This window comes from Opisthocomus hoazin, chromosome 7 (assembly GCF_030867145.1).
Source record: "Opisthocomus hoazin isolate bOpiHoa1 chromosome 7, bOpiHoa1.hap1, whole genome shotgun sequence".
NCBI lineage: Eukaryota > Metazoa > Chordata > Aves > Opisthocomiformes > Opisthocomidae > Opisthocomus > Opisthocomus hoazin.
The window spans coordinates 23,556,499-23,570,351 of record NC_134420.1 but is presented as its reverse complement, the minus strand read 5'-3'; the positions used below and the strand labels follow the sequence as shown (position 1 = coordinate 23,570,351).

General features: G+C 43.3%; 1 protein-coding gene across 4 annotated transcripts in view; it reads left to right on the top strand.

Moving 5' to 3' along the window:
• The window catches only part of DENND2B (DENN domain containing 2B), a 182,251-nt gene that overhangs the window by 102,463 nt on the left and 65,935 nt on the right, over positions 1-13,853 (top strand). For all 4 annotated transcript variants that reach the window (XM_075427409.1, XM_075427408.1, XM_075427410.1 and 1 more), the window contains 2 exons: positions 5,100-6,317; positions 10,172-10,308. In XM_075427409.1, coding sequence (XP_075283524.1) covers positions 5,100-6,317; positions 10,172-10,308 — 1,355 coding nt within the window. The remainder of the gene's footprint in view (positions 1-5,099; positions 6,318-10,171; positions 10,309-13,853) is intronic.

The window sequence follows — 13,853 nt, the reverse complement described above, 5'->3', positions numbered from 1 at the left end:
AAACCTAAATAAAATACTAAGAAAGCAATATTTTCCTAGCAAAAAGGAGAAAGTACTAACGAATAAAAACAGCACTGTGTGACTTTGCACGAGATCACCAAACACCAGTGTTACTGTGAAATGATGGGATCTCATCAACAGGAGCCTGGAAAGACCCAGTAACTTTTTGTCAACACGTTTCTTGCTCTTTTTTCAGTAAATGGGCTCCCGAGCATGAGCATGTTGAAGTGGGAAATTCCCTGGATCAGAGAGCCAAAAACTGTCTTATTATTCTGTAAGTGTTGATTTACGCAGGGCAGATGGGATTTACAAAACTGAAAGATGGCTGAGCAGCTTCTGCCAACTCTTTCCTCAGTGCAGGATGATCCGTGGGGTCACTCCTGGCGCTTCAGGAGAGCTAAAGCAATGCTGCAGGGTCCGAGCTGCTCAGCTCAGGGGCCAGAGCAGGGCAGTGTGGGTTAGGAGTCCTGTAACTCTTTCAAGGCAAGTCACTTAACCACTCTCCAGTCACCTTTAATCGCTAGTCTGAAATGCAACTTAATATTGTTATTACTGTTTATAGAAAGTGTGTGGATCATGGATGCAAGCTCCTCAATAAATGCACATTCTTATTATTCACTGTACTCTGATTTCTGAAAGACTTCTAAAGCCAGCTCTTTGGCAATCTCCTGTTGTTGAAAGCTATCTCATGAAGTTGTGGGAGTTGTCTGCACTCATTTCTCCTCTTTTCTGGAGTTGATGTTTGGCAATGGAAGCAGGTAAGAGCTGCACTTCTGCTCAACTGGATCAAAAGGTCAGGCTCACTACTTCTGGTACCATTTTGTATTGTCTGCTTTCAGAGTGACCTCCAGGAGTTAAATTCTTCTCTTCTACACACAGCCAAGCATTAGCACCCATGTTTTGTGGGTAAGAGAAGATTGGTGTCTTGTCCAAAATCGGAGACTTTCTGACTTTTGGGTCAGATACAGGGTGAGGGCTCAGGCATTTATGGCACCAAGAACCAGCCTTTCTCCATCACCATAGATATTTAGCACAAGTCAGCCTTGCTAGAAGCCTCACAAAGAAGGCAGGAATTGAGTTTTTTTCATCTTTTCCTTTGTGATGAGTAGGATGCAAATTAGCTCAAAGCAATGTGGCAAGTGATTCTGTTTTCTTGGTGTAGATGAGATACAGCTCTACTGTTGTCCACAGGTGTTTACTGGAACTGTTGAAAGGAGATGCCTGTTAATACTAGTCTTTATTAGACGAAACAATATGAATACATACATTTGTCCATGGAAATCATATTTTTATTTGAGAGAGGGCCCAGAGAATTACAGTTTTTGTAAATTAGAAGTTTTTTTTCTATGTTTGGCTGAGAAAAAGAGAAACTGGAGAGAAGTGACTGGACCAGTATTTAAAGATCAATTGTATGTAGAGTTCGAAGTCCTACAGAGCGTGACTGATATTATCAGTTTTCTCCTACTGCAGCTAATTCTGCTGATTTTGCAGGGAATAACTCCCAGCAGCACAGATAAACATGGTCTAGAGGGCTGGAAACTATCTCTCACATTCTGTCTGCTCCCCTCACTGTGCAGCAACAAGTCCCCCCAGGAAGGCAGTTTCAGGGTCTGTGACCTGTTTAGAAGACATTGTGGGTTGCTTGGCAGGGGATTTGCCTTTGAGACTGCAGTTCACTGCAGTTAGTTTGAGAGCTGCACATCTAAGGCTGCGTGTTGGAAGAATATCCCTATCAGACGGGCAATCGGAGCAACTTATTCCAATGTGGTTTGTGAAATGCCGATATTCTCAGAGAACCATCATTGCCCAGAAAGAAAGTGCAGTTCAAGTGAACTTGTTAAGAAACATAAACTCGATTCCATAATTTTTATTCATGCTGTTTATACATAATATTTTGAAGGTGTGTGTAATAATACACTTTGTAAGGTGCTGTATGTGTCATTATGTATGTAGAAAACTTCAATAAAAACATTTTGCTTTACAATCTTTGTATGGAAGATTGCAAGTTATTTAATTATTTGTCTCTGTCCAATAATACTAGTTTTAAAGTCTGTGGAACTATTATGCCTTCAAGAGCATAATCTTCTAATGGAAGTAGGTTTCTTGGGGAAGGACCATTTTGTTATTCACTGATCAGCTTTTGGACTCCTCTCTTGTTCTTTTTTTTTTTTCATTCTGTTACTTGCCACTGTCCTTTAGAGAACACATGCCTGAAGCCATACAGACAGGGCTTTGTTTCTCTTTCTTGTTGAATTAGTCTGATAGCTTCTATCAGGATTACTTAGATTTACAGTATAATGCAATGTAAAACAGAAACTTTTTTTGAACTGTGGTATCCCAAGTACTTAACAGCATACACCTCCAGCAGGCCTGTTGCTCTGCAGCCCCAATCTCGCACTGTGGAAGGGGGTGGGAGTGTTTTAACTAAATTCAGGGGTTTCAGAATTGAGTCTTAAACACCATTACCTTGCCGGGGCCTGGGACTTAACAGAATGGCTCATATCGCCAAGAAGAAACATTGTGTAACGTCTGTAGGCAAATCATGCTTTTCCCCTTTTCCTCCTCTCCTGATGAATCAACAAACCTTTTCCTGACAGTGAAAACAACTGAAAAGATGTTTGAAAAGATGAGTGTAAGGAGCTGAGGGACTATGCCTATGGTATTTTCTATATAGTGAATCAAAGGAAGTGAGGATTGTCAGTGTATCCTTCACCTCTTCTGTCCCATTACTGACTTTACCCCAGTCATTTTGTATTTTATTCTTGCTATTGTCGATACGGATTATCATGTAGAATCTAATAAATAAGTTTTAACACGCTAAAACATTCCTCATGGTCTTTTTGCAGGGTCTGTCCCCATCCACTAGCAGACTTCTGACAGTGGATTTAGCCAACATGCGGCTTCGAAGGCTGCAGCGGAGGCTGTAGTCCTTAGATCTAAAATACAGGTCCAATAGGTGATATTGGTTTCATTGAGAGAAAAGTCAGTGCAGCTCTGGAGGCCTGAAGAATTAGGAGAACATGATCTCAAGTCTAACCTAAAGGACTGTTCAAAATAATATAAAATTTATGACTTTGTGGTGTTAAACTGAAGAGATCGAGACAGGAATAATGACGAATGAGGGGACCCCACCAAGTCTGAGGATGCTGATTTAGATTGCAATATCAGGCACTGTAGAGGTTTGTAGGCTTAGATAATTCACTTCAAACTCTGTGCTGCAACAACCAGCCCAACTCCTCATCTGTCATCTGCTTTTGATATTCTGAGATCTCTTCAGACACCTGTCTGAAGCTGTATAGAATAGCAGGAAATTTAACTTGTAGGATGAGAAGAGTGTATTCTGACATGCAGCCCTTCTGTCCTGAAATGAGGAAGCTTCAAGCAGTTGGTGGTGGAGTATTTGCCATTTTCTTTGGCAAGAGATCTCTGTTTTCCTGTGGGCACATTTATTTTTGAAAACGATGAAGAAAGAGAAGTCACCAAGCAGTGTAACTTCTGTGCCAAAAAGGCTTGATTATCACAGGATTCTAAAAAAGGCTTATGTTCCCTTTTGTGACAATTTGATCATTGTCCTTTTCTGACCACAGCTTTTCTTTTTTGTGATACTTCGAGCTTTGCTTGCAAAGTATCCACTGTGGGAAACCAAGATGAAATCTAGTAGTTTGGTTTGGGGAGGTGTTTGAAGGAGAAGAAAATATCTACTGTGTGAAAGTAAATTTTTCAGAAATTGTCTCAGTGCTCTGGACTTTCAGATTAATGTACAGAACTTGGCACCTGTGCATGTAGGTATTGGCTGGTTGTTGGGGAGAAAACCATACAGCAGCAGGGATCTTCTGAATCTTTTCTCCCTTTGCTATAGCGGAGACATTTGCTCCCATGGTTTCTTTTGGTCAAATAGTTCTTTCATTTGGATGTTGTGTGTATGGGACAGTTTATAAAAAACCAACTTTTTGTCCACAGTCTTCACAGAACGAAAAATTAACTGCATATGCAAGGCATTACTTTTGGGTCTTTCCTCTTATTTCCTTCCTGTTTGGAACAGAAAGCTTGCCAAGGCAAAATGTTAAAGGAGTCATGGTTATTTCTGCTATGGTTTGTATGTATGTATTGTGGCAGAGCAGTAACCCCCTTTTTTCACATGGCTTTGGCTTAACTTTCTTATTGCTGGCTCATTGGTGATAAGCCGGATGATTAATGTGTCATTTAATTTCCATTTGTCTTTTTGTTCTTAAAAGTCTTTGCAACGATGTATAAAACCCCAGTAATAATGGCTGATTTTGCACACCATTGCAAAAATGAGTTCTGAGGGTTTTTTCCAGGGTAACACTGAGACCTTTCTGTATAGTTTATATTCTTCACATACTGTGGCAGATTGATATGTTTTTTCAGTCTGTAATATTCTTTTGATAAGAAAGTACTTCTGTTTGATGAAGAGAATGTAATCTGTTAGCCACAACATCAGACCAAAGACAAAACAGGTCCTCCTTTTGCTGCTTTATTTAGTGTACTGTATGCATCAGGGATTTGAAATGCCGTGGCTGAAATACTGCAGTGGCTGAGCATGGAGGTACTTTGCTTTCAGATGTTATGAATCGAAAACTGACATCTTTTTAAATTGGTTTGCTCGCTGCAACCAGTGAGTAGGCTGTGCTCCTTGTTGGTCAGTCTTTCCCATTTTTGTGGCAATGGGAATCTTCTCCCTGACAGCCCGCTTTTCCTGCAGAGGGACTCCTTAATCTGGGAGGCCAGCGAGCTGTTCTGCTGCAGGTGGCAGATGCATTCAAGGCAATGGTTTACTGAGAATCTCAGCTGTCTTTAACTCAGGAAACTTGGAAAAGCTGGGGGTCAAACAGAGGTAAGAAAACTGACTTTGGACGTGCTGAATGCTCTGCTCTCATCAGCTCATCACTGACATCAGTTAATTGGTGCCACCTCCCCGTCCCCAATCCTGTGGCTGAATGGTGTTTGGTGTCTTCATGACTCTTCGGGGTAGTTTTGCAGTATGCAGACATCCTCTGCTTTACCTGCAGCCAGAAGAAATTTGGCAAATAACTCTAGTTTCCCCAAGGACTTGATTTTTTATTTCTTTCTGCTTCTAGGTGTCAGTCTGTCTCTCCACCACCACTTTTGTCCCCGCGGAGAAGCCCAGCCTACCCCCTCAGCGACAGTGAGGACTCTTGCCGTTCTACTCGGCTCACCAAAGTCTCCAGCTCCAGACTGCGCCTCAAGGACTGGAGCAGCCGCACTTCTACACTGCGAAGCACCTCCACGAGCCCATCGGACACCGACTCCCCAAGCCACCCTCTCAAAGCCATCAGCGTGGGTGCTTTGGATAAAAGGCTGTCTGTATTCAAGGCTGAGGACCAAAAGGAGAGTCCAAAGGAGGCCCAAGATGGGGACACGCTAGAGAGCCATCCGCTCGCCCGTAGCACTCTGTCCCTGGGCACTGCCACTAACCTGAGAAACCTCTCCCTCAGCCGGGCGAGCGTCCGCTCCCAGGCGCTGGACATCAGGCAGAAGATCACAGCATGGGAGTGCCGCCGGGAGCCGTCCCCCAGGACAAGCGCGTGTGTGGACAAGCGGGATGCTGGGGAGAGGTCAGGCAGTGAGAGCTGCCCCAGCGTGCTGACCTCTCCCTGCAGCGAGAAGACGTTCGATTTCAAAGGGCTCAGAAGAATGAGCCAAACATTTTCTGAGTGCTCTTACCCGGAAACGGAGGAGGAGGAACTCATGGACAGGGATTCCTGCCACCGGTTCGACAAGAGGCCAGGCAGGAGTGAGCCGCCTCCTTCTGCTTTCCTCAAGGGCCACGTGCGGAAAGAGTCCTCTGCCGTGCTCAACAGAATACAGAAGATCGAGCAGGCACTGAAAGAGCAGCCCGGCAGAGGCCTCCCCCAGTTACCAAGTAGCTGTTACAGCGTTGACAAAGGGAGGAAAAAGTCTGTGACTCTGAGTACTGTGGAGGGACTGAGTGAAGCCCTAAGTGACAGCAAAGGAGGAAGTGTCATTTTGGGGAGTGAACCAGAAACACCTACCGAGGCTGAGAAAAACAGTAAGATAAAACAGGGGGTTTCTGCAAACTTGGCTGGCCCTAAACTGCTCCTCGAAAGCCCGGCTAACACCGCAGTGAATCCTGTCCCCAAGCCCAAACGCACCTTTGAATATGAAGCAGACAAAAACCACAAAACTACACCAAGCAATGGCCTACCTCTATCTCCTACACCTGCTGCTCCTCCTCCTCTCCCGTCCACCCCTGCACCTCCCGTAACCAGAAGGCAGAAAAAAGAGTCGCGCTTTCACAGAAAATCCCAGAATAGGTAAAATTCAAGGAAATGTCTTGTGCTCAATCTTCAAACAAATAAATGTGCTGTATTTTTTTAGTAACTATATTTTAAATTCTCCCTCTAATGCAATGCTTTTGACCTGAGAAATGCTAGGAATTGCATGCAAGACAAGTATTTTTTCCACTGGACTGCACTGATGGGATGCACTGGTACAATACCTTCACATGGCTACAGTTTTGGAATTCTCCAACCCGCATTCCTCAATCCCTGGAAGAGGCTCTAGATCGACGGTTCTCTCGTTCATTTTGGAACAAGTGCCCTCACTTGAGATTTTTAATGGAGCATAATTTTATTGTCCTCTTGTAGCAGGACCATAGCTCATCTGTCATAGTCCTGTCTGCTTGTTCACTGCAAAACACACCTGCAGAGGCTTTGTGTTTCCAAACCTTGTTACCGCAACAGTTGTGTCAGTTTTATGCGATGTTGGTGATTTTATTTAATGCAGTGCTTAGAAATGTGGTCCTAAGTTACTCTCAATAGCTGTAGAGGATTAATGCTGAGAAAACTATGTTTTAGGACAGAAAGGCCTTTATATCCTTCCCGGGTTAATGATGAGCAGAGTATATGCCTACGTTTCCCCCGCAGTCTGCGGAGCTTGGCTTGTTTTAACTAGATGATTCACCCTGACTTTTTCAAAATAGTAAATCTCATTCTGCTCACCACTTAGAAAATTGTAGGCATAATTGTTGATAAGCATTCAAAGTATGGCATTTTTAACAAGTTCACCTATGTGTGCATGTGTACGATACACACACAATCTTGGTATTTAGTATTTGCGTGTAACTGCTAAGCAGCATCCCAAATGCATTCTGTCAGTTCAGTATCTGGTGCTTGATGATGGCTCAATTAATTAGAAGTTTATGTCAGCACAACCTGACCTGAAGTACACTGAGGCAGGAGAAGAAGAGGAGCCTCCAGATTCTGCTCTTTACTTTCAAAAGACACCTGCTTCTGAAATGGATCACACAGCTCTGCTGATGTGCGTTGTTTCACTGAGAGAGGTGGGGGGGTGGAAATGTGGGAAGCCAAGCTCTGATTAGCAGTGCTGATCTTTGAGTTCTGGCAATAATCTCAGTTAGTGGAAGTAAATCTAAATTTTAACAAGAATTTGTGAAATAAAGCTGACCTCATTTTGTTCAGTGCAGCATTCCAATGTACAAAAGACAAACAATGATTTTTACATGTTCTGCTATAATTGATAGCCTTTGTTGGAAAATTAAGGGGCAAGTGGTAAAATGGTCTGTGGGGTGGGTGGCAGAGAGGAATGAATAACAGGAGATGCTTCTGCACAGAATCACCATGTGACCTGCGACTAAGTGATCAAAGTCAGTCTCCAAGTACACACTCGCACGGAGTTTGAGACCATACAAGTCCTCTAAGAACTGCAGTATTTTGTTGCAGTGAGTTTTTGAGATGAAGAAGAGGTACAATTTGTGCTTGCACCTGCCGTTCTGCAGGTTCAGTCTCCCATCATAGTGGAGTTAGTCAACAGCATGGTTCAGCAATGGAGCCTCGGTTCTGAGCGGGGCTAGTAGGTACGAGCCCAAAACAAAAGCAGTATTTACCAATTTAAGTTGTGATTAGTTGAGTATAAGTTGTAGGATGTACAGTGCTATCATCTGTATTCTTGCAAATCCGTTTGACATTGTACAGGGTAGGTTTCCATTTGCCTGTAACAGCTTTACCCTGCTGTAGTTCAGTGATTTCTCTGGACTTACCTCTAATTAATGGTGATCTAAGTAAGTTTAAATCAGCCTCCTAAAATCTCGGGTTTGCTGGCTGACTCTAAGGCCGGGTGGAAATCCTTTACAAAATCTTAACTTTGTTGTCTTTGCTATTGCCCTTCCTTTAGTTACAGTAAGGAGAATTCCAGCATTTGCAAAGCACTTGAGACCACACCAGTCATCTAAGAATGCCAGTATTTTATTAATGTTATTGAAATCTCAGTCTCTAAACTGTTCTGTTTTCGAGAACAGACGTAACCCATTATGTCTACAGCTTGTTGCTGTGTGTTTCGGATTGAACATACGTGTGGTTTGCACTCACTGGAATGTCACAAGAAGGGACTGTGGATACGTATTCTTCTAATATTTTGGTTGAAAACATTGGTTTTCTTTATGGTAGCTAATTCAACATTACAATAAAATGGAGACATTCTCTCACATTTGCCTGCTAGCATAGAGCCAGTCTGTATTCTGAGAAACTGGTGCCCACGGTAGCTTCTGTACTTTGGACTGATGTGAGCTGGACGTTCCCTGGTGGTTGGAGATCCTCTGGCACAGACACAGCGCAGGAGGGGAGTGTTGCAGGATAGGGTGGGGACACATGGATCACAGCTGAGTGCCAGCCCACAACACCACTCCCGTGGTCCTATGCAGTGTCACTGCATCGCCGTGTTTCCTTGAGGTCTATGAGTTGGATATTTAGCCCCTTTAAAATGTGTCATTTCATACACAGGTATGTCTTCAGTGCCTAAGCATCTTTTATAACTGCCAGTAGGTGTGGAGGAGCGGGTGTCTGGATCTGAAATGCATGGCTTGTTTCTGCCACTCTCCTGATGTGCATAACAGGGACCTGACTCTTCCTAAGAAGAGCACGGAAGGGAGAGAGAGGAAGCTCCTAGGCCTGCCCCAGACCCATAAGTCTGCTCCAGCAGACAAATAGGAAATGCTCTTGCTGAATGCCATGTCTGTACAATAGTCACTATATTGCCTGTAGGGAGACTCTTCAGCCAATTAACACGCTGAGTATATCTGGTGAGACTCTGTCACTGCCATATGGATCTGCTGTCAACACGTTTCACTCCAGCTGGGGAGAAGAGGAAAGGGGTTGATGGCAGGATAATTTACCATCAATCTAGTTTGGGTATTAATGAGTGAAGTACAGGCATCAGCACAGGCTCTGCAAGCCTTGCAGCACCCCGGGGTTTACACTTCTGAGTCCAATTTTCATACCACTTCATCCTCAGCCCTAAATCAATTGAATGCATGCTAGCCCTCATACAGCTGGCAATGTAAACCATGCACCTCCCAACTTCAGTGTAGATGTTACCTCAGAGAACAAGTGCCGGGCAAACTGGAGAATGGAGAGGACTTGGGCTCCTCTTCATCCAGAGCTCCTTCAAGTACCTGGGTATGAGACAAGTTGTATGGGTTCATCTGACCCAGTTGCCCCTCTCCTTCTTGCCAGAAAGCCTGAACCTTCAGGACCCAGCCATCAGCCCAGGCTGCTCGTCTACCCCAGACAGCCTTAACCTCCTCCGTGCTTTGTCCTTTGCTGCCAGTCAACGGGGGGTGGGCAAGGGAAATGGCTGACTTTCACAGGGTCTGCCTTTGGCATTTGTACACAGACCTTTATGCAGGAACATATTTGGAGGTTCAAGACGTGAGTGTTTTCAAACTAAGGGCTACATCTCCCAGAGCAATTGGTGGAGGAGGAATGCTTTCCAGAGGAATGTCTTTTTCTTGAAGAGCTATGGCCACGTGTTTCTGGGGCCCCTGGCAAGAAAAAAGCAATCTCTAATCTGAGGATTGTGCTTCTAACTTTGTTACCTCTGAAAATCATCACATACTTTCTTGGTATTTTCTCCCTGTCTGCATAATGGGGATAACAATACTTCCAACCTCATAAAAGTGTCACAGATTGTTATACTAAAGACTGCTGTGAGTACAAGACTTGAGGTCCTCTAAAAGTTAGTCCTTAAAGCATGATGTGTAATTTTTTTTCTGTTAGTCATTTTATATATATTTCTTAGCAAACAATACTCAGCTAAGCGTTTGAGTCATTTTGCATTCTAGTTACTAATTACTTATTGTTTTAAACTTTAGAAAATCCTTCGAGTTTGAGGATGCGTCAAGTCTGCAATCCCTGTACCCGCCCTCCCCAACTGAAAATGGGACTGAGAGCCAGCATAAGTTTGGATCCAAGAGCACTTTAGAAGAAAATGCCTATGAAGACATTGTAGGTAAGGATCTGTTGCAGTACATGGGCTCACAGCAGGGTGTTGAGCAGTTGTGGTCAGACCATGTATTGTTGAACACATGCCTTGTGCAAGAACATTCAGTGCTGTCAGTAAAGAGGGGTTAAATAGAGGGTGAATGGGTTGGATGCATCAGTGCAAACATAATTCTCAGTCTGCATGCAGGAGGTCTTGATTCCTTTGGGCTTCATCGGGTGGTGTTGGAGACAAACTGTTTGGTCAGCTTTTTGCCATGCTTTTCAAGAACCAAATCATTCTTTTAATCAGGGCCTTGGCTTGAAGCCTAGAGTGGTGTAAAAATGTAAAGAACTGAACTTGAGACGGTGTTTACAGAACTATCCAATAGCAAGATTAACCTCACAGGCCTTGTGTGGTCAGCCTGAGCTTTTCAGGACTCCTGTGTGGACTGCCCCAAAGCAGTTGTTTGCAGCACCATTCCTGGTTTCCCTTCAGTCCCAGTTGCTGGTTTAAAAAAAAATAATTTCCTTTAGCTATAGAGCCATCAGGAATGCTCAACAAAAATGCTGTTTTGATTAAGCTTCACAAGAAAAACATGTTTCTTTTGGTCTTAGAAGGAAATGTATGGCCTATGCATACATTCTTTTAACATCAAAAAAGTTGTTATAATTACCGAAAATTGGGCAGCCCTTCAGAGCACAGATCTTCCACACAAGTGATGAATATCTGCATTGTTTTTAACTCTTTCAGTGTTGTATTATTACAACACCTATAAAGTGTACTTCATTTTACTTTGGACAATGAACCTTTATCTACTGAAAACTGGATGGCTACCAAGACAGTCAGGGGCCCTAGAGCACATGTCCTCTGAAGAGACCCTGACAAGCTGAGCTTGTTTAGTCTGGTAGAAACAGGACCAGAGGCACTCTGATGCTGCTTACAAATGTTTGAAGGGCAAACAAAGATGATGATAGCACAAAACTCTTCTTGGTCATATCAGCTGATACAGCAAGCAACAGTGGCCACAAATTGCAGCTTGGGGCTCTTTGTCTTTATACCCAAGTTCTGTCTCAGGTTTGTCAGCCTCAGTGAAAACAGAAATTTGCTCTTTCCATTTTCAGCTGTACTGTCCCCCTATGCCATTTGAAAAAATGCTTTCAGAACAGAAAAAAATGCTGCTGTTCAGTGTGTGTTAATAAAAATGAGAGCTTATGTAGATACTAAAAAGTTTTTTCCGTGGAGTGTCGTTATATGATCATCTGCCTTCTCCGTGATCTGCCTTCTCCGTGAACAGTCAGACCACTGTGTAATTCACACTTGAGAATGTGCGTTAACTACAGTGCTTATCTTTGCTCAGAACCTGTCAATGTGCTGCCAGATATTAGGTGATAAAGCTTCTTTCCCTTGCTTTGGTTTGTTGCATATCAAAATAAAATGTGCAGGCCTGGTAAGAAGCTTTCTTCAGACGAGAAGAAAACTTGTGTTCAGTAAAACAAAATCATAATGGGCTCTTCCAGCTCATGGGAACTATAAGCCAACTCCCTGCAAATTACAATTTGGACAGTTTGGCAGGGCAGTGGGAAAAAAAATGCAACATTTCAGATCTGTGGACAAACACAGAACTTCATTGTTTTGTACTGCTTTTTAACAACCCCTTTCCAAAGCACATCATTCAATACAGGCAGTGCTGGGGGGGAATACCAAATCAGTATAATTCTATAAACTTTCAAGCATGATTAAAGACAAGCCAAAGTAGTTTGATCTCCAGCTTTAAAGAAACTATCATAGTTTTGTGTATCACATCTGCATAATTTATACCAGTAGTGCTAGACCCCAGTCTCTAAGTAGCACTTTTATACTCTTGCAGTCCAGGTGTCTGTAAGAGTGAGTTTATTTTGTAGATTTACATCTGCTTCAAAGCTCTAAAGGACTCTGTCACTGCTGCTTTGGGTTTTCTTTGCAAACAGATGCCCTAAATGTGGTGGTGGGGTTTTTGTCTATACCTGGTTGAACCTCCTGCTTCTCTAAAATCTTGTAGGTAGTTAAAACATTATCACTGCGGTAATAAACTCCATAAATTCCCCTCTCACCCTACCCCCACAGAATTAAAACTTTTAATGCAAGTAGGTGTTAAAACACAAGAAAAAAAGGACTGTAAATCTTCAGCAATGCTCTAAGCACTCGACTGTGAGGAAAAAATCTTTAAAAAAAATTCAGGTTGGAAGAGACTCTGGAGTCAGCTGGTCTCACCTCTGCTCAGAGCAGGGCTAGTTTCAAAGTTAGATCAGATTGCTCAGGGCTACATCTGGTTGAGCTTTCAAAATATCTTAGGAGGGTGGTTCCACTGCCTCTCTGCACAGCCTGCTCTACTGCTTAACCTCCGCTGTTTCTTGATATCACTGGAAACGATTTTTTCTCTCTATCCAGTCAGAATTCTCCATGTTGCTATTTATGACTGTTGTCCTTCATCCTTTGACGGTGCACTCCAAGAAGCATCTGGCTCCCTCTTTTCTATAACTCCTTCTAGGTAGTGGAAGACAGCAGTTAGGTGTCCCCCCCAGGCTTCTTTAGGCTAAACAGTCCCAGTTCTCTCAGCCTTTTCTCATTTATGTTGTATGCTCCAGCCCCCAATCATCTTAGCAGCCTTGCTCTAGACTATCTCCAGTCTGTTGATGTCTCGCCAGTGCTGTGATTACTCCAGATGTGGCCTTGCAAGGGCCAAATAGAGGGGAATTACCACTTCCCATGACTTGCTGCCCATGCTCTTGCTAATGCAGACCAAGGTGTGGTTGACCTTCCTAGCCACAGGCATAGGCTGCTGCCTTATGTTTGGTTTGTTGACCACTGGGACCCCAATTCCTTTTTTCACAGAGTTGCTGCCTAGCCAGTCAGCCCCGGCATGTACTGTCGCAGGGTTATTCTGATCCATGTGTGGGACCATATTTGTCCTTCCTAAACTTCTAGAAGTTCCTGTTGAGCCATTCCCTCAACTTGCTGAGTTCCCCCGGGACAGCAGCTCAGCTCTCCTGTCTGTCACTGCATCCCCCAGCCTGGTGCCCCTCAGCAGGACGTTTCCCCCTCACTGGAAAGCAGAGGAGAGCTGTGGATATGTTGTGAATGGTCTATCAGACAGTATCTTCTAAAAAGCACATTTAATGTTAGGTATCTGCAACATACTGTGCTGGGGTACTGAGTGCTCTCACTCAGACTAGCACAATGCTCAAAATACAGCTTCTAAGCACATAAATGCTAGGACTAGAGTTGTTGGTTTTGAGGTTACTACATGACCTCATCATCTGATGCACATGCACACTAAACCTTTGTCTTTCTCCTGGTGGCCTTACACCATTTCCTGCTTTAATGACCAGGACACTGATGAACTGCTATTGCTAGTTTATGTTGTTTTGAGAGCTGACGTAGAAAAGGTTTTAAGGTACATTAAAATCAAAAATTATTGTGCTTTGAAATCCAGTGACATCATGAACCAGATGCTTTGTTTAATTTTGTAGTATTTTTGTACATTTTAATAGATGAAATATCTGCATGTTAAGTTCAAGACAGATATTGGATTG